Raw genomic sequence first — 26194 nt, 5'->3', positions numbered from 1 at the left:
GAGATTTTTCTATTAAACATTTTCCCCAAGAGGAATTTTTATCATTGTTCCTAGCTTCGATCCTGTAATTGAAGGGGGGAAAAGAAAAAAAAAAAGCAAAGTGAAAGTCTCTGTGGGAAATGATGAACACAGATATAAAGATAAAAAGCTCCTAAACCAGTGTTGGCCACCCTGGCAGCTTTTATTCTGGTTCCCCATGTAGAAACTGATGACACACACATAGTAGAGAACAGCTTCCTGTTCAACTCATTCAGCCTGGTACACAATCATCAGAGGATCAGTGTCTCCCAACATGGCAGAAATGCAGGATACCAAAGGCCTGAGGGTGACTAATAAAAATAATCAAATAATTTGTTCTAAGATTTAGAAAACAGTGCAACTGATTTTGTTCATTACAATTGGCATCCTTTAGCATATGGTAGCACCTACTTGTATAGTTCTGAGATTTACAAAGTAGAGTTCTTAATTTTTTTTTTTTAAATTGGAAATCTTTTCAAAGGCTTACACACATTTGTTTGTTTGCTTGTTTGTTTTTAATTTATTTATTTTTGGCTGTGTTGGGTCTTCGTTTCTGTGCGAGGGCTTTCTCTAGCTGTGGCAAGCGGGGGCCCCTCTTCATCGCGGTGCGCGGGCCTCTCACTATCGCGGCCTCTCATGTTGCGGAGCACAGGCTCCAGACGCGCAGGCTCAGTAGTTGTGGCTCACGGGCCTAGTTGCTCCGCGGCATGTGGGATCTTCCCAGACCAGGGCTCGAACCCGTGTGCACTGCATTGGCAGGCAGACTCTCAACCACTGCGCCACCAGGGAAGCCCCTTAATTTTAAAAAGTTTGTGTCACAGAAACCTTTATTGTTATCAATTGTCATACTTTGATGATTTAGAAGAGACTGGCTAAGAACATGTAAGATCAGTATTCGAGGTGTAAGTCCTGATAGTCTAATGTATTTTTACAACGTTTCCCCATCCAGCGCTAGGAAAGGGTTGGCAACCATGGAAGTCTTATACTCAAGGGGTGAATGGAAATAACTGGAATTCTACTTCAAAAGGGGGTTGTATTGGCAGTGACTATTCTTCATTCCAGGTTATTCGTTTCTGTTGCCTGGAGAGAGATTATAAAACGCAATTCTGGATGATCTTCTTGGCAAGGGTAGCATCGCAACAGGTATATGGTTTGTAAGAATTGATCACTCCAGGCTTCACAGGGCAGCTGGACCATGATTCCATTGTAGACAGAAATGAACCTAATTCTAGAATAATGACGGGAAATATTGCTCGAAATTGGTCGTTTTGTCTTCTTTTCAATTTTAAATGGAACTGCTGATTTGAAACCAGGCGTTTATTTACTCTGTGCTTGGAATTGGTTTGAAGCAATTCAGCCTGAGCGTATGTGAAACGAAAGTGATGTCATTCTAAGCAATGAGCATGTTTTTCGAAGCTGTATCACATTTCAACACACACTCTTGCGTTTTCCGATTTCTCTTTTCTTCATCTCTTTCTTTATATTTCTCTTGTCCAGGGTTTCTCAACCTTGGCGCTGTTGACATTTGGGGTGGATAATTCTTCGCTGTGAAGAGCTGCCCTGTGCAGTGTGCAGGCCCGCCACATACCTGCTGCCAGTAGCCAGTCCTCCTCCAGTTGTGCACATGTCTCCAGACATTGCCTTATATCCTCTGAGGGGCAAAATCATCACCGCCTCTGAGAACCACTGGGGTAGATGAAAAGAAAAGAGGTCCGCAGATTGAGCCCCGAGAGCCCTGCAAACTTTAAAGACTGGGGAGATGAAGAGGAAGCCAGCAAAGGAGAATGAAAAAAGAGCAGATGGTGAAGTTGGAGAAGGAATAGGAGAATACAGTGTCCCAGAAACCAAGTGAAGAAACTGTCACAGAAAAGAGGGGGTTACCGTCTGTGTCAAATGCTGCTGTTCAGTAGACCACTTGAGATGAAGGCTCCCTTTTTAGGGATTTAGCATAAGAGTGATAAAGTATAGAACACATGGATTGCTGCAAATAGGAAGATGTACTTGATGGAGCCTGTAGCATATATTTTAAGATTGAAATACAGAGGATGGTCACAAGCCAAATAATCTTTGTTGTTGAAAATAGTATAAAATGGCACTTTAGAACCTGTGACAGTCGGGATAAATTGAATACATGCTAATAATTTCTAACATATGATATATTTCAGTGGAAATCCTAAGCTTTGGTGCCTAGTCCCTTGTAAGGTAGTATATGATAAGTCGTATGTTACTAATACGAGTTCAAGTACTGACATTTGTGAATTTATATATTTATGAGTGGCTTCCGGACAATCCGTAACAGTGTGACTCTTAGCCCCTTGAATTCTAAAATGCTTTCTTGAGTTGGAGAGAAGAGACTGCTTTCGGATCTAGCAAACCAAAATTAAAGGATGAAGGTTTGCCATCTGTAGGGGATTCCTATGTCACAATAGAAAAAGGGCTTTAGACCTTCCTATTATTCAGGATAATCCATGTGGTGGGTTGAATAATAGTCTCTCCAAGATGTCCATGTCTTAATCCCTGGAATTTGTATTTTACCTTACAGAGCAAAAGAGACTTTGCAGATATGAGTAAGGTAAGGACTTTGAGATGAGGAGATTATTCTGGAATATCTGGACAGGCCCAAAAAAGCAAGGAAACAGACTTCCCCCAGAGGCTCCAGAAGGAATGCAGCCCTGGGAACACCTTGATTTTAACCCCACAAGACTCATTTCAGACTTCTGGCCTTCAGAACTATAAGATAATACATTCATGTTGTTTTAAGCCACGAAATTTGTGGGAATTTGTTTCTGCAACAGTGGGAAAGTAATACAATCCAATTCGTAAGGCAAGTTTTCCTCATTACCAACCTTCTCAAAGCTAGTGCCTGTAGGCCTTATTTATGTCACTGAATGAGAGTTCAGATTTTGAAGGAGCAGTGTGAATACCCTAATCAAAATCTTGCCGTATTATTATTTTCAAGAGCAAAATGAAATTGATAGTCTTTGCTTGGATAATTAGGTGATAGCTCATGGGTGAAAAAATATCTGCCATTTTTACTACCTTGCTAATATGTCATTGCTTCTTCTTGTCATTGCTAGTTTTTACTCAGGTTTCATTATGTAAATTTGATTTGGTGACAAAAAAGTGTCCATGAGTTATGCCATGAAATAATCTTCATCATTGCTGAACTGTTTACTCCCTAATCTAGAAATAGTGTTTGGGACATATTTTCTCATTGCTTCCCCAATACCCTTTCAAAATTTATATCCAGGAGAAAGTTAGTGCAATGGTATATTTAATCACCCAATAGTTAACATGAAAACATGTAATTTTTTCCTTGATAGTATTTTCCAGCTTCTTTAAAGTTGTCTGAAGCAATGAATGTCAACTAAAACTCTTTATAAATAGAAGGAGGTAGTTAACAGAACAGAAATGGATCATCTTTCAGTTCAAACAGTTTGCCCTTGAGTATAGAGAAAGTGCTCTCAGATTTGGGTATGTTTATGCTTATTTATATAGTCATCTGTGCAGCTGTCATTTTGATTTAAATCTGGGAACATTTTATGTCTGAATTGGATTTCATCTTGTAAACCCGAAATCCTGTTTCCATTCCATTGTGAATAATCATATGCTTTTTATAGTGTTTTTTCACTTCTGGTTTTAGTCTCCAGCTCTCAGATAAATCTATTATCTACAGAACATTCGGGCTTCTGCAGGATAAAGACAAACAGAAAGCAGATGTTTATATTTGACTCGGTTTTATTTTTATATTTTTAACATTTTATATTAATTTTATATTTCTATGGTCAGCAGGTCATTCGAGCGGATGACAAGATTTTTTTTTTAAGCTTGCAGCCTTGACACAAGCCCATAATTATACGTTGTACAACTTCTGGACCAAGAAAATTTCATATTCAGGGAAAAAAATCACTAATACCTCATTTATATTACATAGTAGATTTTAAGGCTGTAAGAGATAAAATTTAATCTGGTGACAGGGGTGGCACTCAACTGCTCTTATTTAATAGGAGCCATTTCAGAATTATAGTATGCTTTCTGTATTATCTTTATTATTATATTTAAAAATAATCAACAAGTGAGCATTTCTTCATTGGAAATTCAGATGAAAGCTTTCTCTTCCTTAGAACAAGGGACGTTTCTTTAAGGGCATTAGCACAATGAAACTGAATTGCTGATGAAACTACTTTCTGGATTCTCTTTCTGCATGTTGCCTCTCCTGTTCAGAACATATTGGTTTGTTTGTTTGTCTTTTTTATGGCCGCTAGAGTTAATGTTTTACCATGACTAGTATCAGTAGCTGATGTATTATATAAGACAGTTACGTGAAAATTGTAGCTTGAAGTGACAATCATTCCCAAAGAATTGGGATGAGAATATTGAGAGCAATACTCTCAAACAAAACAGAAGCTAGAAATTATTTTGTCAATGCAGGGCTCATTTTAAGTTTGCTTTGTGGTGGGAGGAGATTTGTCTAATTAAGACCACTGATACATTTTTGGCTAAATTTTTATTCAGAGATTGTGGCAAGCTTTACTCTTTTTTTTTTTTTTTTTTTTTTTTTTTTTTTTTAAACTAATAGCTACTTTTATTTATTTATTTATTTATTTTTGGCTGTGCTGGGTCTTCGTTTCGCGCGAGGGCTTTCTCCAGTTGCGGCAAGCGGGGGCCACGCTTCATCGTGGTGCGGGGGCCACTCTTCATTGCGGTGCGCGGGCCTCCCACCATCGCGGCCCCTCCCGCTGCGGGGCACAGGCTCCAGACGCGCAGGCTCAGCAGTTGTGGCTCACGGGCCCAGTTGCTCCGTGGCATGTGGGATCTTCCCAGACCAGGGCTCGAACCCGTGTCCCCTGTATTGGCAGGCAGATTCTCAACCACTGCGCCACCAGGGAAGCCCAGCTTTACTCTTTTTAAGGAGATTAGAAACCTCTGTCAAAGAATTCTTTCTTTCTTTGATTTACTATCCTCAGAAATCTTTGATTCTAACTTTGGCATTGATTCTTCCTGACCCGTTAGGTTAAACCATGTCTTCCAAAACAAAAATATTCTTGTACCTCTCTAGGATTCAATACTTCAGGATTAAAGCTGACCTTTACTCTACGTGACAATTCAGGACACAGCTTGACTGACATAATGCCATGATTAGCCTAGCCATTTTCTAAACTTTCCTCGGAACAGGAGAATATTCATTCTTTTTTTTTTTTTTAAATTGAAGTATAGCTGATTTTTTAAAATTAATTAATTAATTTATTTATTTTTGGCTGTGTTGGGTCCTTGTTTCTGTGCAAGGGCTTTCTCTAGTTGCGGCAAACGGTGTCCACTCTTCATCACGGTGCGTGGGCCTCTCACTATCGCGGCCTCTCTTATTGCAGAGCACAGGCTCCAGACGCACAGGCTCAGTAGTTGTGGCTCATGGGCCTAGTTGCTCCGCGGCATGTGGGATCTTCCCAGACCAGGGCTCGAACCCATGTCCCCTGCATCGGCAGGCAGATTCCCAACCACTGCGCCACCAGGGAAGCCCAGAATATTCATTCTTAAATAAAAATTTAAAGAAGGTCCCATCTGATAATTCCTGGGAAGAGCAGCAATTCATTAAAGAAGATCCTTCAGTTCATACATGCGCTTCAGTAACTCCTGCGGCTACAGATGCTGACAGTGTAAATTGTGAGGAATATGCCAGAATGTTTTGACTTACAGTAGTAGAGTCAAACTTCAGCCACATCTGCCCGCTGGAATAGAAGTAATTAATGCCAAATTTCTCTGTGAGCATATCTTTTTTTTATTCTGCCCTCTCCCATCTCCAAGACTTTTAGTGCTCTCCACGGCTTAAAGCAGCATTCTCCATCTCTCTCATTGTGGAATCACTATCTGTCATTCTTCCCCCTTCTTGCATCCAAGTCACATAATGTTATATGCATGAGTGAATCTATTCTTTTTTTTTTTTTAAAGCAGGAGGAAAGAAAAGAAAATTAAGCCATGAATTTCAGTACTGTACTTTAATTATTAGTGGTAACAAATTACTGGCCACCTACCTTACAACCTATTGCAACCTTGAGCTAAGATGCAGTCCTAACTCTGCTGCAGTTTTCAGAACTCCACACACTGTGACTTTCCCCTACACTTCCAACCTGGCTTTCCCCACTCCAAAGCATCTGCCTGATCTGATACACTCCTGGCTTAGCTCAGGCCTAACACCACTGCTTCTTCCCAGCCAAGATCACTTGCCGCTGTCCAGCCATCCAAAGCCTAAAGGGTCCACATCAAAGCACCAACACATATTTTTTTCCTGTCTTTCTAGCCAGATTAGTAGAGGCAGAATTTTCTCCTTCATAGGGATTTTTTTTCCCCATTCAATGGCATACTAACCACACTGCAAATGAAAAAGATTAAATTTTGAATGGATGGATGGATGGATGTCAGCATTTTTCATCAACAACTGAAAGTATCTAGGGAAACAAAGGTAATTAATTGGTATCTGGCCAATTTAAGTATTAGAGAGATGGCATTTTTTATGGAGCTCTGTGTGTGTGTATATGTGTGTGTGTTTTTACACATTTTGAAAGTATTTTCTCCCCAAAGATCTTATTTCCAATTGTAAAAAGAAAGTCAACAAGAAAACAGAATTTATCAAGATTTTTTTTTAAGTGGCAAGGGGAAAAAAGATATGTTGACAGGAAACGTACAAGCAACATTCTACAACCGGTCTGTCCTAAGAGGAGTGTACTTTCCTAGAAAGGATATGTAGTCATGTCATTAAATCCATTGTATTAACGTAACTCTACTTTGATTGTGACCTACTTTGGCAATAGAAAGACTGAATTACAAAAGAATGGTTTTCTCACCTTAAACAAAGAGAACCTGTGATCTTTAAATTAGCATCTAGGGGAAAGCAGGATGAGAAGCAGAGGTGTTTACAACTCAAAGAAGCTCAGAAATCACACATCATTTGCTGGGTCAAACATAACAGATTAGAATAACACCCTTTTCTTCAGTCATGGCTTGTCTTGCAATTAGAAAGTCACCATTCATTTGTATTAATTATGGACATATTCCACTATTATTCACAAAACTATTCTTTGTCAGAATTTCTGGGCACAGAGTTAATTCCCAGTTATAATTTACTTATGAATAAAAACTGCTGAAAATTTTCCACTATTTTTAATATAGAAAAATGCCTCTATGAAGTCTTGGTGGAATTCTCAAGAAAGTGACACAGTCCAGCCCTGACTAGAGCTCCAGGAACACAACTTTGGGTTCCCTCACCAGAAAACCTTCCTTTATACCCTTATCAAATTTTAACCAACATACACATCCACTGAGTATCTTGTTGGCAAAAAGCAGTGTATTTCCTTCAGTCTCTGGGTCTTGTTGACCTCACACAAATAGATGACCAGGTATTTCTCCAGCAAAGATGGGTTTATTGGGGATCAGCAGAGAATTGCAATTTGGGGTCTACAACCATGGCAAGCCACGTGCAAGTCACCACAGAGGAAGAAAAGGAGGACGCCTCTTATAGAGGGGAAAGGGAAGTGGGGAGGGCAGTAGTAAACAGAGTCCCTGGCTTTTCATTGGCTGAATTGTTGCCACGAAAGAAGAGGCGTGTTTCTTCTTCCTGTTGGGCTCTGCTGTGGTCGGGGGCAGGAGAGCTCCCCCTTCTGGTCTCCTGACGCTATTTAATTGAGGTTTCTGTTCATTGGTTTTTTACAGTCTGCAATTCATATGTGTCCTATAACTACTTCCAGAACCTTGAATTATTTTCTGACTTGAATCAGCAACGGAACTAAAGGAGAAACCTTAAAAGAGATGTGGCCTTACTGAGTAACATACTTTCTCAGCTTCACACTCTTCACACATAGAAAGGTGGAAACTTTCTATGTACCATGTAGATCAGCCAAAGTAGGAGATGCTTTTAGGTCTCCTTTTCTTTTCTTTCCTTTTTTCCCTCACAGCTTAATTTTCCCTTTCACAACTACTTGTGTCTCACACATACACAGTAGCCGTAAAAACAAGGTCACTGACATAAAGGAGCTCAGGTCATCTCCCCAAGGTGCTCATTAGCAATTATCCTATGTGAAATGCTACCCACATGAAAGTTTTGCCATTCTCAGATAAACTTGTCTGACTTCCAAAGGAGTGCAGGTCACCTGGCAAAGATCTTGATGTGAGCATTAACGGACTCTAGTTACTAGGTACTGGTTTCAGTGGAATCCCAGGAGTTGAGAAAAAAAAAAAAAAAGCATTTGAATATATACATACCCTTTAAGAAGTGTTGTTAGACAGAACAATAAATACAAATCATAAGCAGCTACTCAGAATAGGTCAGAATAGAAAAAGTATCTAGGAATGTTTTGGAACGAAGTACCATGGTAAAGAAATCCAGCTCTTTAAAGATAAAGGATAAACCATTGTTTTGATTAATTATGGACTAATTATTATTCACATTCACTAATTATTTCATTATTCACATTGATGACAGAAGTAAAAGGGGAAAAAAGGGTAAATACAAGCATGACAAGCTCAAAGCGTATCAGTATTTCATTTGGGTGATCCTTATTTGGTTGGTTACTTTGTAATTATAGCTACAGAATCACCTCCTGAAAAGTATTTATTAAGTACCTACAGTTAAAGGTTGTGCTATATGATTGTGCATTTAAGACTTCCTAAACAAGAGTCCATACCATCTAGAAATTGCTAGTTATCTGGTAATAAAACAATGTAGTGTTACCATTATACCCAGCTATGGAGGCCTGTCACAATATGAAGTATTATTGGATTACTGTTGAAGCTTTAGGGAAGTCATCTATCCACATTAAATAGTAAGTGGGCCAGCGGCAAGTCATTATTCATCTTGACTATAACTGAACCTTTACCAAAGAGATACCAGAATGGAAAGATAGTTTAAATCGCCCATTTGGCTAAAGAAAAATTTTCTTCTAAGTAAAATGGAAAAAGCATAACATTCAACTATAAATGATAAATTTTGGTTACTCAATTGAAGAGGTAAGAGTTAATGCTTCCTTAGATGACTCTTTTAGAAGAAGCCTAAGTTTAGTTCTAAATTAACCCAAAGCATTATTTACCTGTTTTATTTTTTGTGCATTTACTTATTTTTAATACAATTTTTAAAGGTTACACTCCATTTACAGTTATTACAAAACATTGGCTATATTCCCCGTGTTGTAAAATACAACCTTGTAGCCTATCTTATACCCAATAGTTTGTTCCTCCTGCTCTCTCACATCTTTATTGCCCCTCCCCTTCCTCTCCCCACTGGTAACCACTAGTTTGTTCTCTATATCTGTGATTCTGCTTCTTTTCTGTTATATTCATTACTTTGTTGTATTTTTGAGATTCCATATATAAGTGATATCATACAGTATTAGTCTTTCTTATCTGATTTCTTTCACTTAGCATACTGCCTTCCAAGTCCATCCACTGTTGCCAAAGCATTATTTAAATTTCACCATAGTGAAAGATTTATATAAGATACAATAAGTAACTTATTTTTATTATAGCATTTATAATTAAACAAGTATCAGTTCCTATTATTGACTGCCTGTGACCCAGATGTAGCCTAGACAATTGATTTATGTTTACCTACCTGCTTGATCACGGCCATTACAATTTTTGGTAGTTTTGACCAATATGCAGTATGTGGCCACGTGACCCTGAGCAACCAATGTCATCAGCACCCACCCCCCATTTCCTCTTCTGTAGAACAAGGAAATTTGTCCCTCGCAATTCTCAAATTCTGCATGTTTATGTTGATTGACTTGTTTGTCCTAGTTGTGTGGAATTGAAGATTCTTAAAGAGATCTTTAGAAAACATGCAAAAAAGAATGGTCCTTGCCAGGAAGCTAGTAGTCCATTAGGGCTAATTCTCATTCTAGAACTGAAGAAATTTGAGGAAGAAATACAGAGAGAAGAGTTTTATTCTTTTGTTGGTTCTTCAAGACACATTATTTTTCCCTTAGGCTAGAATGATAGGATTATATGGACAGTCATTTAACTTGGTTCATAACTGTAAGTAATGTAATTAATCTAACTATAACCAAACTTGGAATTAGATTGACTGAGCAAGAGAAAGAATGATAAATAATTGTAAGGAAGAGTCTTCAGTGGTATATATAGTGAATTTGTTATCCAGGAGGTGAAGAAGATTGTGATCAAAGTGCTCCACGTCCAGGAAATATGACAGTTGAAACAAACCTGTAGAGATTTCTCTTCATCTTTTCACAGTTAAACATTGTGCCGCAAAGTTGCACAATAGCCTTGCAAGTCAGAAGGAGGGTTTAAGGAATTCTTATAACATAGCAGACACACCCTTCTTTCCTCCAAAAGTTTACCACAGGCGAGCAGGGAGATCTGAGGCGACTTAACCTCTAAGCCAGGTTCCTAAGCCATAACATGAAGATAATGTTTTACCTACATTAAGGATGATTAGGAGGATTAAATAACAAAGGTTTTTAGCACTATCTCTACCCACAGGAATCACTCCCTAAATCATAATACCATGATTATTGTCACTTATCATTACCTTTATAATTTAGAAAAGAATATATACTTTTTCATATTACTATTATCTATATTAACTTCATAAATTTTGTTTTTCTTGAGTGAGTCCTTGCTTATATGCATGTAAATGCAGTGATTCTGACATTTAAAGTAATGCCATACACTTGCAAACTTCAAAGAAGTAAAGCAATAAATATAGTTATGGCCAAAAATACTCTCTTCTTGAAATGTTCAATAGTTACAGTTTCCATAAAATCGTCTCATTTCCACTTCTCTTTGAAATATAGAAATAGTCTCTTTCTTTCTGGAGGAAGAAAATGGATGGTATGTTTTTTTCTGAATATTTTATTCTTTAGTTATTAAGACATTACTGGGAAAGCACAACTGTTCATTTACTCAGTTAGTGTTCACTGAGCCCCCATGTGCCCAGGTGCATAAATATTTGCCCCTATTAGAAAATTTGATATGACAAGATCGTGATCATTCAACAGGTATTTATTAAGCACTTACTGTGTGTCAGGTCTTGTGTTTCCAAAAGTTTGCAACACTCAGTGGAAGTGATTTATTTGACACTATTTACTAGTTGATTTCGGGAATCACTGCTTTATTTGGTGGGGTTCACCAGGTAGGTCACTTGCACTCACTGGAGGAAGAGTGATGCTTCTGTAAATAATAAGATCCCTCATGAGTCAGCAATACATGGTAGTGGTTAGGGGAAAAAATATGAAGCCTTTTACAAGTAATGCTCTTCAGGTTAATGCATTTTGCTTTTTGTATTATTATATCTTGTAACTTATTTTTCAGCCCTTTCCATTTTAATCTGAGTGAAGAATACCCATTTTAAAAGAAACATTGCTTTATCATTATCAGAAGGTATACTCAGATGTTTCAGTTATTTACACAGCCTCTGTTACTTTCTGTTGAATCAAAGTCTACAAAAGCTTTGTGTTTTTTGTTCTTTATGGCATTATCAATACTATTGTTCACTTCTCCTTGGTACAATAATAAACCAGCAGGACATGAAGATTTTATTTAGTTAGACCTTCCTGACTGAAAGTCCCACCTAAATCTGACTAACAAAAAGAGAAAAGGACTAATGGGCCCCTGTGTTCCATTATCTTTTTTGTTAATCTTGTGTTGTCTCTCCATTCTTAATATTGCTTGAGTTCTGTTTGTTTCCCAGAGTATTTTAAAGCAAATCCAAGACATATAATTTCACCCATAAATATTAACTGATAAGAGCTTTTAAGATTATGACTGATAACTTTCTGATTTTATTAAAGCTTTTTTTTTTAAACAATTGGTTTGTTCAAATACGGATCCAAAAAAGTTCTGCATGTTACCTTTGATTGTTATGTCTCTCAAGTCACTTTTAATCTAGAACAGTCCCAGATTTTGATTTCTTACCACTGACATTTTGAAGAAATAAATTCAGCTGTCCTACAGAATGTCCAAAGTTTGGCTTTATCCCCTATCTTTGCTATAAGCAGGTAGTAAAATCAGATATTTGATGAGATTCAAGCTCAAGGTTTTGGGCCACTGTACTGTAGGTGGTTCTGTGTTCTTCTTATTGCATTGTATGATGTCTGACAGGCCTATTATTAATGATAATACTGAAATTTAATACCTGCCTCCCTTCGTGGAGAAGATGTCAAGAATCCATCTTGGGGGGGCTTTAAGTCATGTAGCTTGACTTTAGTGTTTCAAATCATCAAGTATTTCTCCAAAATCATTTTTTAGTATCATTAGCCTATTAGGAAGATGCCATTTTAAAAGGCCTTCTTGTCCTAGGACACAACTCTGTCACCTAATATTTTATTTCCAATAAAAATAATTCCTTTTTAAAAATTCATCTATCTAAATGGTCCACCAAACTCTGAAAAATAATTCTCTCAGTGAAAAGGTTTCTTTTTTACCTCAGTGCTATGTTGTTGAAATGTTTATAGTTATAGAGCCCAAAAAGAAAATCTATCTATCCTGATATGGGTTGGTTAATCCAGATGACCTAATTTGTCAGGAGAGGATTCAACAGCCGCCATGTTGCCAAGTGGATAAACATTCTCTCTTCAGTGAAGGGGGCACATTCCCAAGAATATGTTTTTGGTGCTTACCAAGAGGAGAGTGGTATAAAAGTGGATGAACGATGAATAAATATAAAATTCTAATGAATAAAAATAATTGCTTAAAGATCTTTATTTCATAAGATTTTGGTTTTCTGTTTGTTCATAGGAAGAAATCTTTCCTGTTTTCAGCTCTGTATGCTGCCTTTATCTTCGGTGGTCGGCACCTAATGAACAAACGGGCGAAGTTTGAACTGAGGAAGCCATTAGTGCTCTGGTCTCTGACCCTTGCAGTCTTCAGGTAGGTTTTTTTGTTTGTTTGTTTGTTTTTTCATTTTCCAAATAAAATCCATCCATTTCATCAGACTCCACTGAAAGAAGCAACAATCGAACATTTTATCATACATCTCATATTTTTGATTATTAAGGGTGTAAAATAAACCCATGTCCAGAGGGAAAGCCTTCATTGCAACCAAACTTACCACACTGTACTCAGGCTCTAATTTTGAGAGCTCTCAGGCCATCTCCTTTCTTGTCCAAACTGTTCATGCAGTAATTCAGTTTATGTCTTAGGACTAGAAGCAGAGCATCAACTCCATTATTTTTGTCATATAAGTATAGATGAAGGGCTAAATGGAAAGCCACGGCAGTAAACTGTGGAAGTGTATGGTAGAGTAGGGTTCCAATGCGGTGGGCATGCTGTTACTGACTAGTACTTAATCAAAAATGGCTTTCAGGCGTGTGACCAGACGCTGGACACCTGTCTGTGTTAGTATCACCAGACCAGAGAATGTTTTTGTTCCGCATCCCCCAAAGCATCCCCCACCCCCACCGCCTGAACTGACTCGCAGCCATATGCTTATGCAGCCAAGTCTTACTTTGCACTGGATAAAACTCATCATAGAGGCTGTCAGGACCAGGCCTGGTCTCTCCAGGGACATCTGCCAGCCAACATCCAGACCCACACCTGGAAGCCTGAAGGAACATTCCTAGTTTTGTAATATTTGGTGATTTGGCAATCATAAGACGAATTAGCACACAGCTGGTGTCCACACAGGTGCCGGAATTTACCTTCAGTGCTAACAAAGGCACCTGTTCTATTTGTGTTTTGCTTGTCAAAACCAGCAAATTGATAACTAGGCTTGGGGTGTAGGGGAGCAGGAATAGATAGATATGCTACAGGATAAAAACCTATTCATTTTAATATTTAGGAGCATTTCTACTTTTTTCATATTACATATTAACTGTTCTACCGCTAAGGAGAAATAGATGGTATCATTAAAAGCCTCTCGTTAGTCACTTAAGGCTTATTAAAGATGATCAGGCAGGAGGAGGATTTTTGCAAACTGATGATCTGTACATCTCCATTAGGTTGGCTCCCTGCAACTAAAACACTCCTTTGCTTGCTACTACCGCATGCACTCTTTATTTCGGTGCATTTTGTAGGGCGCAACACTTGAGGTACTTGTGATTTGACTCTATCACTAAAGACTCCTTCCATTTCAATATGTATCAGGTTGGAATTCTCTAATACAAAGCAGCATTTTCATTTTTATTTACATTGAAGGTTCACAGAGTACGCCTCACCTAAAGTGTTTTGATATATGAGGAAAAAATTATGCTAATGATGCCTTTCAGCATTTTACAGATCTTTCAACATCCCTTGAGTCTTTATCTTTTGTTTTTGTTTTTTTTTTAACCTTAACACATATAAGCAGAGAAGAGAGTTCCAGGACCCCCATGCACCTGTTACCCTGCTTAAACAGTTATTAACAGTGTTAATCTCATTTCATCTATATCCCTACCAACCTCTCCGTTGTCCCCAAATTATTTGGAAGTAATACAGACTCAAATATTTCTGAATGAAATGATACCATTTCTAAAAATAGTCTTATTAAAAAAATCGATCACAGTATCATTATCTCATCTAAATTAGTAATAATTCTTTATTATTGAGTGTTCCAGTTTCTCCAGTTGTCTCATAAATGGTTCTTTTTTATTACAATTTATTTTTAAGAATCCTGACCTAACTGACATATACACACTGCTATATATAAAATAGATAACTAATAAGGACCTAAAAAAAATAAACAATCCTGATCCAGATAGGTTCACACATTTCCATTGGTTGATTTCTTTAAACTAAGAGGTTTCTTCCTTCCTCTCCAAGTCCCTCCTCCCACTCACAATCCATCCTTTGGAGAATCCAAATCGTTTGCCTTTTAGAGTTTTCCCCAGACTGGATGTTACTGATCATATTCTTCTGTCCCCTGTGTTCTTTGTTAGTTTTTAGTTAGATCTAGAAATTTTATTATATTTAGGTTTAATGTTTGACAGAATTTTTACAGGAAGTTAGTGTAGCAAAGGCAGGATAAATGCTTGATTCTTTGGTCATATTTAGCAGTTTCAAAAAAAAATTTGTTAGCATGTGAATAATGGGTTTTTTAAAGTATCGTTAAGAACTCATAGATTCATACTTTTTTACATGTCAATGATTTTGAGATGAATTTGGAGTGGATGTATTGTAGTCCATTGCTGTTATTCTTTTAGATGCTGAGTTATCCCATGTTTGGCCGGTGGGAGTTTCTTCAGATTGGCTCCTGAATTCTTGTCCATGTACTGAGTAGTGCTCATAGCTTGACGTTGTGTATGTGTGTGCATGTTTGTGTGTGTATGGGGGCGGGCGGCAGGGATGACCAGCTGTTGCAGGCCAAGCGTGTTGCCTATTCCTTGTCCAGAACTGGAACCAGTCGTTTCTCAAAGGATCCCAAGTGCATCCCAAGTTCCCTTGGGAAAGGGAGATAGCATTTAGAAATGACTCTCTAAGTACTAGGGGTGGCTGTTGTCCCTAAGGTGGTTCTTATTTCTAGGCCTTTCACAGGGCAGAAATAATAGAAAATTATTTATTTTTTGAAAGAAATGTGTCCAGAGTTAGTACTGATACTTCCAATTCATATTTATGCCTAGAGAGTTTTTACTTAATTACCTCATTTCTCCTTCCTCCTATGCCAAAATCCAAGTTCCCAATGTCAGCCAGTAATTACTCATTTACTTACCCCACAACGCATATGCAATAGTTGTTAACACTACCATGTCTTTTTTAGATTGACAGGTTCTTATTGCATCTTCCATTTCCTTAATTCTATTTGTTACTTTACTCTCTTCAGAGCCACGTTTTGTATAAAATTTTAAAAGCTGGAACTACACAGAGGCGTCCAAGCATGGACTGTCTAGGGTCTTGTAAAAATTGATCATAATATTCTAATCAGTTATTTGGAAAACATTATTATGGAATTCTATGGTTGTATCAATTGAACATGGTTCCATGTTAGGAAGAGTATATTGAGGTTTCTCTGTGCTTAAAGACTTCTGGTCAACAGTGTATTGAATGAAAAAGGCTACATACAGAATGATTTTTTATGTAATGTTTATGTAAATTTTACTCCTAGACATGAAACATGCTGTTCATTAATACATTTAAGTATTTGTAAAGTATCTAAAAAGATACTAGAAGAAAATATACTCAATTCTTACATCTATGGAAAGGCAGAGGAGACAGGCTTTTATTGAATGCCTACTATTTACTGGAAAATAAAGCAGAAAAAATTTCAGTGCTTGTAGAGGTTGGTTCTAGTGGGCTGGTAATTTGGAAGCAAAGAGGATTTAAATTTTTTTTGCTATGCGTTATCTTCCTTTTCAAAACAAATGAAGCAAATGTAATGTTGACAACCCGATTCTGGATATTGGCTGTTGATTATTCTTTGTGCTTTTCTGCATTCAAAACATTTTCTAAAATATACACACATGCATATACAATCTCATACACAGCCTAGAGAATCTCAAGTGATATTTGCTCTTTATTTTAGAATCCAAATAGCTTTTGAAAGAAATTGACATAAAGCATCAAAAATAAGCTCTTCTCACAAATAGATGTTTTGATGGGTATTAATAAAAATTCTCCTATCTTGGTCATATAAGATAACCTCATTCTTACAAGAATATGTTTTTGTAGAAAATTTTGAATGGCTCTCACTATAATTCACAAATTTTTAAATCCACCTATACACGGTATCTAATACAGAAGTATACAAAGTCCTTACACAAGAGACAGTCCTGCATTAGGTGGTAGGCAATTCAGCAGGACGCTAAGGACCAAACATCTACTCCACTCCCCACTCCTTACTACTAATAGGATGTGATATCATGGATTTGGAAAAAGAAGGAAAGAGAAAGAGAACCAAACTTTTCTGTTAGAGGAATTAGAAATGAGGGGGTGGGGGTGGAGGACGAAGGTTTTTCTGAAAAGATTTTTTAATATATTTTACTGCTTAGAACTAGTGTCTTTTCCCCAACTTTTCAAGCTTGCCTATTAGCTCTTTATAGTAACTAGAGACCCAACTGTGACGTATTTCCAGATACTCCAAACTGTCTACTCATGAACTGAGACAACTGGGTGGAAATTAAATCAGATATGTAGGCTCCCTAAGCAAAAAGGAAAACCCTCACTTCTTACTGCTGTGCTTCAGAAAGAAGTGGGAGGTTTTGTATAATTTGGCGAGCATTACCTGTAGAATGTTTTCTTTCTTTCTCTTTACCTTTGGGTGTTGACTGAATATGATAGCAGGCTTCATACAGGCTGAATACAATCTAATTTTTTGAAAGCCGTCATAGGTTTTGAAGGAGTCGATAGACTATGATCAAGTGAGGTTTTCCCTAGGCCCGCCATGGGTTTATTTCATTGGAGAATGATTTCTCTGGGGTTTTCTTGACAATTTCTTCTCATTACCGGCAAACCTTCCTTCCCCTTTTAGATCTAAGCCATCAGCTTCTGGTGTCAATTAGTCTTTATGGATATGACTGGGTGGGGCACAGCAGCCTACTTCCACCCAACCCAAGGATAAGCATTTCCTTATTTGATGAGATAATTCCAGGTGGCGTTTGGCCCTACATGTTTGAATATTTCCTTAGGGTAAATTCTGAGACAATTTCTGGTAACTTGAATTAGTACGTCCTTTAGATGAGACTGCTGCTTATGGCAAACAGCACCAAACCCTTCAAGGTGCCGACCATCCATTCTTCCCAGACACTGCCGAGTCTTTAAATCATGTTGCTATGACGTCTCACCTGGGTTACTTCAGTTGATTTGTAAACGACTTTCTATGTATTGATTTAATAACTTCAAACCCTTCTAGATGGGGTGCAGATGTGCGTGCTTCTCATTCAAGCAGCCTTTACCAGGTATCTGTCTGGCAGTGTTTTCCTCTCACTGGCAGCATAAGGAGCCTTCTTGTAGGTCTCTGGCCCAGAGCAGGTCAAAGCAGGTTGTCTAGTCAGTGCACATTAATGTTAATTACTTTGTGCTGCTTATTTATAGAGGCCAAAGTCACACCTGCTTCAGATTTGTTTATTCCTGTTTCCTGGTGATTCACTCTGGCCTCAATTGTTTTATGCTTTATTTGCTCAAAGCCAGATAGTCTCACTTTACAGTTTGACTTTTTGCCTTGTTATTAACCAGCAATTTTCCCTGTTGAAACTCATTTTTATTTCCTGGCCATATTTTAATTTTGTCATTGAATTTCATCTTTGGCTTAAGTATAAAATATATTCAAGATGAATGGAAAATTACTCTTTTTCTTTAGTAAGATTTTCATGAACAAAGAGCTTATATATAGCATAGGACTCATTCAGAAAAGTATGTTTAGCAGCAGAGCAGCAGATGAATGGCATTTAATCAAATCTATTCGTGGTTTTATACACACACCCATCAATATTTAATATTAGAAGAATTATTGGCAAGTGCCTTATTTTTAAAGAAACATATATAAAATAAAACCAACTGAAACTGTTCAGATGAGAAAAATATGACACTTTAAAAACCCATATTGAAGGAGTTAAGTACATCATTGACCTGTAAAATGATGAAACATTGAAAATGACAAATTTCAGAACTTAATTTATACTCAAGCACCTTGTATCTCGTATTTTGCTATATGGTTGCCAGAAGTGGTCCTTAATCCACAGAGAACAACATTACAGATAATGATTACAGTGATATTAATAATATAAAGGAAATGGATACATAAATTATAAATGTCATAGGAGAAAAGCTGCTATTTTATCAATAACAGATTATAAATTTCACATTTTAAGATGTAGCATCAAAAGGGCAAAAGTAACAAAGCAAAAAATACTTCTAGAAAGCATATGCTGAGAAGTAAAAAAGCAAGCTGATGAATAATCATGGGAATGTGATACCACGTATGAAAAGTTTAATAACCCATAGCATCAAAACAATGTTTAAAAAGTTCAGGCTAGTGATTATCTCTTTCTGGGGAGGCAGGGAGAGCGATGGGATCAAAGAGGGTCCAAAGGAGGCTTCCACTAATTTTGTATGACTTTGTCATTACAAAAAAGTTAAATAAGAAAAAGATAACTGTGTTTGATTCAAGTGTGGATAGCAATGAAAAGAAAGCTAGCAATTGTAGTCATTTTATAAGATTCTGGCAAAATGCAGGTGTATGTTAAACAAAGTAAGTTTATATCAAAACACAAACTTTGTACCCTATTGGTCCAAACACACAGCACAATAATGGCAGATTCATAGTTGGAATTAAGAATGTTTTTTGTTTTCTGCTTTCTGACGGTGACACTGAGTTCATTGTGTATGTGTAGCTGGAAGGATAATTTGGGAACCTTTCTCTTGGCCATTTATTGTGACACTAGTTGAATCACTTGACTCATTTTGAAAAACCAAGAGCAATTATATAAAGAAATGGTAACTCTCCATCCTTTGAAGTGAGATAGAACCTATAAACTAGAATCTGTACATCCTGGTGTGCTCTGGGTAACCTTAGTTTTATGCCTAGTGTCTTGGTGTAATTATTAACAGCTCCCCTTTCACGCTAGAAAATGGTCCACTTTGAATGGTAAATGATACGGTTAATCTGTTTATAACCCACTGAAGAATTGTGTTGGCTTCATAAAACAGAAAAAGGGAAAATTCCAACCATCATTTGCCCAATTACCCCTAACAAATCTTTATTTTTAGTATTGACCTCTTCTCTGAAACTTGCTCTTCTGTCTATAATGTTTCCAAACATGTGACATATCATCACTCGAATTTAAAATATTCAAACCAGATGCCTTTTTGATAACCCTTTAAAATTTCTCAAAATTTGTCACTATTTTCCTAGTGAACATCTTTAAGTCATTCAAAATACTATAAAAATAACTCTTTCAACTGGTCACCAAGTTGTAAAATTCTTCTTAAACGTCTCGAGTAGCTGTCTCATCTGCATTTCCACGCCAGACACTCCAGTCGTGGCCTTCATCACTTCACATCTTAAGTATTACAAACCACCAATTCCTGTTTCCCAAATGTTTTCTCCCTCCAAGCTACTCACATACCATATCATTTCTGTGTTTAAACCTTAATTGAAACGCCCTTTTCTTTAGGTTGAAACTTCAACCTGCCCATAAAAAATTACAGTCTTTCCTTGATGGACCTTTCACCATTGCCCTATGCACATGTTCCATTCAAGCCGACATATGTCTCTGACCATTGCCCCCAAAACAAACATACTTTGCCCATGCTCGTTTCTTGTCTTTGAACCTATTATCCCTCCTCTTTCTCCATTCTTCCTCCATTTTTTTTTCTTTAAGTCTTACTCATCTTAATTTAGGATGTCTTCTCTATAAAGGCTTCTGATCATTTCAGCCCATATCTCAGCTTCTACCGACCTTGTTGTTCATCATCATTTAACCAGGCTGTATGCTGCCTTACCCATGTACCCCCTGGGAGGCCATGTGAGTTCCTTGGAGCCAGAATTGTGTCTGGCTGTTCCTGGAACGCCTTGGCACACACACAGTTTCTGAATTAATGAATAAAAATCTCACACTTGGCCACTTCTCCAGTCACGTGTAATTGACATTTTTATTCATTCCACTTGTTCACCCTTTATATTTCTTGTATCAATTGCCACAGACACACCCCAGTCCAGTCTTCCTTTAGTATCAGCAGGCTTCACCTGTAGAAGTAGAAATGTGCTTCAAGAAATCTGGGATTGACGTCATAGAGTTGGAGGAGCCTTCCAGAGGCCTGCAGAGCACTACAGTGGGGTCTTTGTTACTCTCTGACCTCTCCTCGTCTCCTCCTCTCCCCTCTCTCCTCTCTCAGGCCAGAGTGGCAGCTGTGCTGTTCCTCAAACATGCTAGCAAAGCTGCTGCCTCAGGGCTCTCCCACTTGCCGCCCCATCTGCCCAGAACATTCCTTGCCCAATATCCTAACGCCTTGTCCGTCGCCTCCTTGAGACCTTTGCACAAATTTCACCTTCCCCTCCCTGTCTAAAATCACAATATCCCCCCTCCTCACTGTCCTTGCCTGATTTAGTTTTCTCCTTGACACGTATCACCTTCCAGCCCACTATATATATTGCTAATCTTATTCATTCTCTCTCCCTTCCTACTCAACTTTGAGTTGCATGAGGGCAGGGATTTTTGTCTGATTTTTTGCTGTGTCTCTAGTGTCCAAGTAGGTGTTGAATAAATTGTTAGCTTTTCCAAATGGAAAAGGGAAATGAAGAGGAGAGGTTTGTAAACAATTGTTAGTAAGTTTCCTTGCCTTTTTTGGAAAGTCTTTTTTCCCAAGGGGGAAATAGGATATTTTTTCTGCTTTTCCCTTGAATCCAGGAACAATGTGGATTTTCAAGTATTTCCAGGAAGATAATAATTAGATTGATTAACTAAATTCATGATATTTTGCTTTTTTAAAAAAATATATTTTAAAATGTCCATTATGAGGGAGAATTTGGAGCTACTGGCAGAGGAGTTTAGCAAGGAAAGCCAGGAGAACAAGCATCACCCTGCTTTGCAGGTGGCACTTTGCCCTCTAGCAGGCTGACCCCTCCTTCCTTACCTGGGGATGGCACAGACCTGCAGGTCTCTCTACTGCTCCAGATTCGCCTTCCAAATTAAGAAAAAAATCCACTCCTAGTATAATGATCTAGTCCAAATAGGAGAAAAGTGTACAGTTTGTTGTAAATGTAGTAAGTTTTTAGAGGACCCAGACTGTCCCCAATGTGATACGTGAAGGGAGCTGCATGTTAATATAAGTCCAGGCAGCAGTGGCCTCTCCTATTCCCAGAACTACCGTCCACTTGACAGCCTTTGCTTCTTTACAGTTGGAAATGCTATCCAGTAGTCATAGTTTTAGTAAATAATTTTTTCTACTTATAAGAGTGAGAATTCTCTGTTCGTAAAACTGAAAACCACGGAAAAGCACAAACACAAAACCTTTCATCTCACTACCCACAGATATTTGCTATTAATATTTTGGTGCATGCCCTTTCAATAATTTGATGTTAAGCTTGAGATTCCTTAATCATAATTTTAATTCTCTGTAATCCAATTAATATATTTGAGTTTGGACAAAAATAGGACTTCAGTAATATGTTTGTAGTTCAGGTGCTATAACAACTTAAAACAGTGATAGATGAGGCATTTTAAATCATTTTACCGAAAGGAATTAGTATTTAAATAGCTGGAATAACATAGCTTTTCTGAAACTTGTGTGAGAAATAACATGAGCGTTCTCGAAGAGATTTCACAGTAATTTAGATGTAAGTATAATAACTTCTGAATCATTTGTTAAGGATTATTTTGAGTTAAGGCTGAGTTAAGGATCACTTTGCTTATAAACTTTTGGTATTACCTCACAAATCCTTAAAGGATCCTTCTTGTTTAGCAGGGTTTAAAAAAATATATAAGATTTTGAACAAAAAACCGAATCCTTAAAAGAATCTTTAGACCTAACTTTTAATAAAATTGCCTAATTGCATAATCTGGAATGCATCAGATGATGTGACATCCCATCCATTATTAAGATGAAGTAACCGCAGTAACCACAGTTGTAGATTGGCTGAAAAAAACAAAATGAATAACATGGAAAAGTACTAGAAGTTTATTCTGGAGAGGCCTGTTTGCAAGCACAGAATTAACTGAAATACAGAGAGATAAAACTTCCTTCCTCTCGTGGTCCACATGTCCTCAAGGCATGGGGGTGAGTTGAGGACTGTAGGAAAGACATGAGATTAAGGTTCAGTAAAGAAACATCGGTAACTCACCCTAGGTTTAACCACAGCTGTTAGACCAATGGAAATATGAAACAGCTATTGCAGGCCCCTTCCGACCTCAGTCTTGAAAGTATCGGCAGTCCTTTCATGAGAGCTATCAATTTTTATTCTCTGTATTTCAACCAATAACTCCAAATAGTAACTGCTCGTCTATTTTTGATGATGCTGTGAAACTGACAGGCTGCCCACATCCCACTTGATTTTGTATGTGAAAGAGGGGGCCCCGTTTTCTCCCTGGTAACCAGCAATTCTTTTAGCCCGTGCCACCAATAGATGGATTATTTTAATCCATCGCTGGTTCTTCTTGGAACTCGTTCCCTACCATTTGTTTCCAAAACTCTGTGAGTGCAAATTGGTGGGGACTTTGGGATCCCTTCTTCTCATCACTTAAGACTGAATTGTCACGTATGGTAGAGGCTGCGGTACCAAGCAACCCTCACTGTATTCATTGCTATCCACTATTTTCTTTACAGTTTTCAGAATCCTGGGGTTTAGAAACAAATCTGTATGATTCAAATGATTGATCTAGGGCATAATACTTCATCACTCTCACACTGCATTTTCCTAACAGCATAATATAGTGATGGTTTTCTTTTATTCTTTTCATTTCATTACTGATGGTAACATGGTGGACAGAAAGGTGGCTTTTTATATTTTGTTTTGTTCTGAGAAGCAGATGAGCAGGGTGATTAAAGTAGCCGGGAGAGATTGTCATTGATTCTAGGTATCTATGTTAACCCAAGCTGGAGCAGAAATCTTCAATACAGTTTATAGAATTGCCTATCATTTGAAGAAATTATGAATCATTAGCTATTCAGAGTTCTCTTATGCAGGAGGCAGGGATTTGGGTTCTCTGAAAGGGTTTAGCTTTAAGCTGGAGTTTATACTAGCTTGGTGCAAAAAAAAAATAAATCAAAAGGGTCCAGGACAAGGCCACAGAGATCAAGAAAGAGCTGAGGAAGAAAAATTGAATTTCTGCCTTTGAAAAGAACGTGATTAAAACTCTAGAATTTTTCCAATTTTGAACAGACAGCCTGGCCCAGGAGGTTACATCTTAACTTCTCAAGACGTTCTTGCCACCTCTTACATTTTTGCTGAGACCAAACACATCTTTTGTCACACCTAGCAGTGAGGGAATCACACTTGAGCGTTCTCTAATCTGCTGATTGACACCTCTGAGATGTAAATATATGAAATTTCCTGCACTCTTTAAGAACTTACCCCTAAATGCATACTGGAAAACTAGGTTAAAGTTCGAAGTCATTCAAAGTAAAGGCAAAGGCACATTTTCCTGCCTTGCATATTTCTTAAGTTGATAATATCTGTTTTCTTCCGTCTTTGCCTGACCTGGAAATATTTTATTAACCTTTTTTCTGCCGTCCCTTTAGAATACATTCTACAATTCTTCCTTCACATTTATACACACAAGCTAAGACTACAAATGGAATTGGATCAGAAGTTAGTTCTAAAGAAGATAAGTCAGGGAATTCCCTGGCAGTCCAATGGTTAGGACTCTGCGCTTCCACTGCAGGGGGCCCGGGTTCAATCCCTGGTCGGGGAACTGAGATCCCACAAGCCACACGGCACAGCCAAAAACAAAAGAAGGAAAGTCAGAGTTTCTTTGGCCTTTCCCAAGGGCTGCCTCCTGTGGCCCCGTGCGGGAGAGGCCTCCTCTTCTCCTGCGTCTCCAGCTCCAGCACAAAATGATTCACAATTATGTCTCAAGTATACACTTGGCAATGGGTGGTGACTGGAAGGATAATACATGCTACAAGCAATGTGTGGTACCCTTACGTGCAGAACACTACTGGTGATGGGTGCAAGTTGCATCTTTTTCACAGTTCTGGTAGACAGAAATATCAATGGAGGGCACTTCGCTTCTACTTCTGTTCCTACTGTACAAACGTTCCAACGTAGATAAATGACCAATGATAAATCTTGCTGCTCAAAAAGAACCCACAGCGAAAACGTCACCCTGCTCCAAACACAGTCTAACCCACCCCCACCCCAGAACACACAAGATTCAGCAATGTTATGTGGAATTAAGGAAAAAAGCTTTAAGAGAATTTTGGTCTTTGCTTTTATAATGCTAACACCAACGATAGATATTGTTCACTGGGTGTTCATTAGGTACCTGGCACTGTGCTAAACTCATATATTGTCTTACCTAACTTTCACAGCTGCCTTGAGGTATATGCTTTCTCGTTTTACAAATGAGGAAACCAAGATTCTGAAAGGTTTAAGCAATTTGCCCACATTTAACTCTAGGCAATAAACCTAAAGCCTGTTGTATTTTACAAAGAAAATCACTGCAACATAGGAACCTATTGCCCTCTGGGTACCTAAGTTACTGCTCTCTTCCTCCTCATCATCATGTTCATCATCATGGCTGTGCTCATCATGCAGCCCAAGGCCCTTCAGGTAGAAACACTGAATTTGTAACACTTATGACTTGCTGTCTTGATGCAATGATAGCGTATCAGAATGATGAACAGCTTTGACAAGAAGAACAGTTGGCCCAGCTATTGAAAAGTTCTCGTTGGGCAAGAATCTCATAATCCACAATGTTAGCAGCTAACATCCTGACCTTCTGCCTGCATCTCCAAAAAAGGCATGAGATCCATTAGGAGTGAATTTCAATTATTGGGAAATGCAGAAATGCAATGATGATCCACGTGTGAGACTGCCAGTGGAAATGGGTACCAGGTGTGTAGGCAGCCTTGTAGAGTTATATTCAGCCAAATGCATGTGTTCATACTCCACTGTGTCCGTATTTCTTCATGAGAAGACTGAACTATTAATTTTGTCTTTTTTAAACATTTTATCCTAATGAAATATATGGTTATCACTTGGGTTATTCAATTTTTTCCCTTTCTAGCAGATGTACTTTGATATATTTATATCAAGTATAAATATTAATAAAATATTAATATAAACAAAATAAAATATATAATTAATATATAATAAATATATATAATATATATAAATATATATTTGATATATTTGATATAAATATATCAAAGTAACATCTGCTAGAAAGGGAAAAAATTGAATAATCCAAATAAAAAAGACTTTAATTTGTTAGAGGAAAAAGAAATCTGTTGTGAAAGTGCTGGCTAAGTTAAACTGTAGAGTCTCTACATTAAAACACCAGTATACCCAAGTAAGTCCTAGTGCTTTCACTTGCTCTTGCTGCACCCAGCATTTGGATAGAAAGTAATATTTGTTCTCATTTTGCCTCCCATAAAATATACAAGCCATAACACCCTGATGTTGGCTTTGGTGAAAACAAACTCTGAACTTAGTTCCGCTGAACACTTTGACTAGGAATCACTCAAGGGTTTGGAAGCTTCTGTACCACTGCCTCTTGTTTTCTTGAAACTTCTAGGCAAAACCCTGTGAGACGTTCTATAAATCCTAAATAGACTTATAATTTGAAACACTTCAAAAATCAATAAAACCATGCATTTTTAA

The 26194-nt window shown here is 37.7% G+C and overlaps 1 protein-coding gene across 3 annotated transcripts in view; it reads left to right on the top strand.

Annotated features, from left to right (window-relative positions):
- ELOVL6 (ELOVL fatty acid elongase 6) overlaps positions 1–26194 on the top strand; it is a 135437-nt gene that overhangs the window by 66984 nt on the left and 42259 nt on the right. For all 3 annotated transcript variants that reach the window (XM_007191039.3, XM_007191040.3, XM_007191038.3), the window contains exon 3: positions 12760–12891. In XM_007191039.3, coding sequence (XP_007191101.1) covers positions 12760–12891 — 132 coding nt within the window. The remainder of the gene's footprint in view (positions 1–12759; positions 12892–26194) is intronic.

Source organism: Balaenoptera acutorostrata, chromosome 5 (genome assembly GCF_949987535.1).
Source record: "Balaenoptera acutorostrata chromosome 5, mBalAcu1.1, whole genome shotgun sequence".
Classification (NCBI taxonomy): domain Eukaryota; kingdom Metazoa; phylum Chordata; class Mammalia; order Artiodactyla; family Balaenopteridae; genus Balaenoptera; species Balaenoptera acutorostrata.
This window is presented reverse-complemented; position numbering and strand designations above follow the sequence as displayed.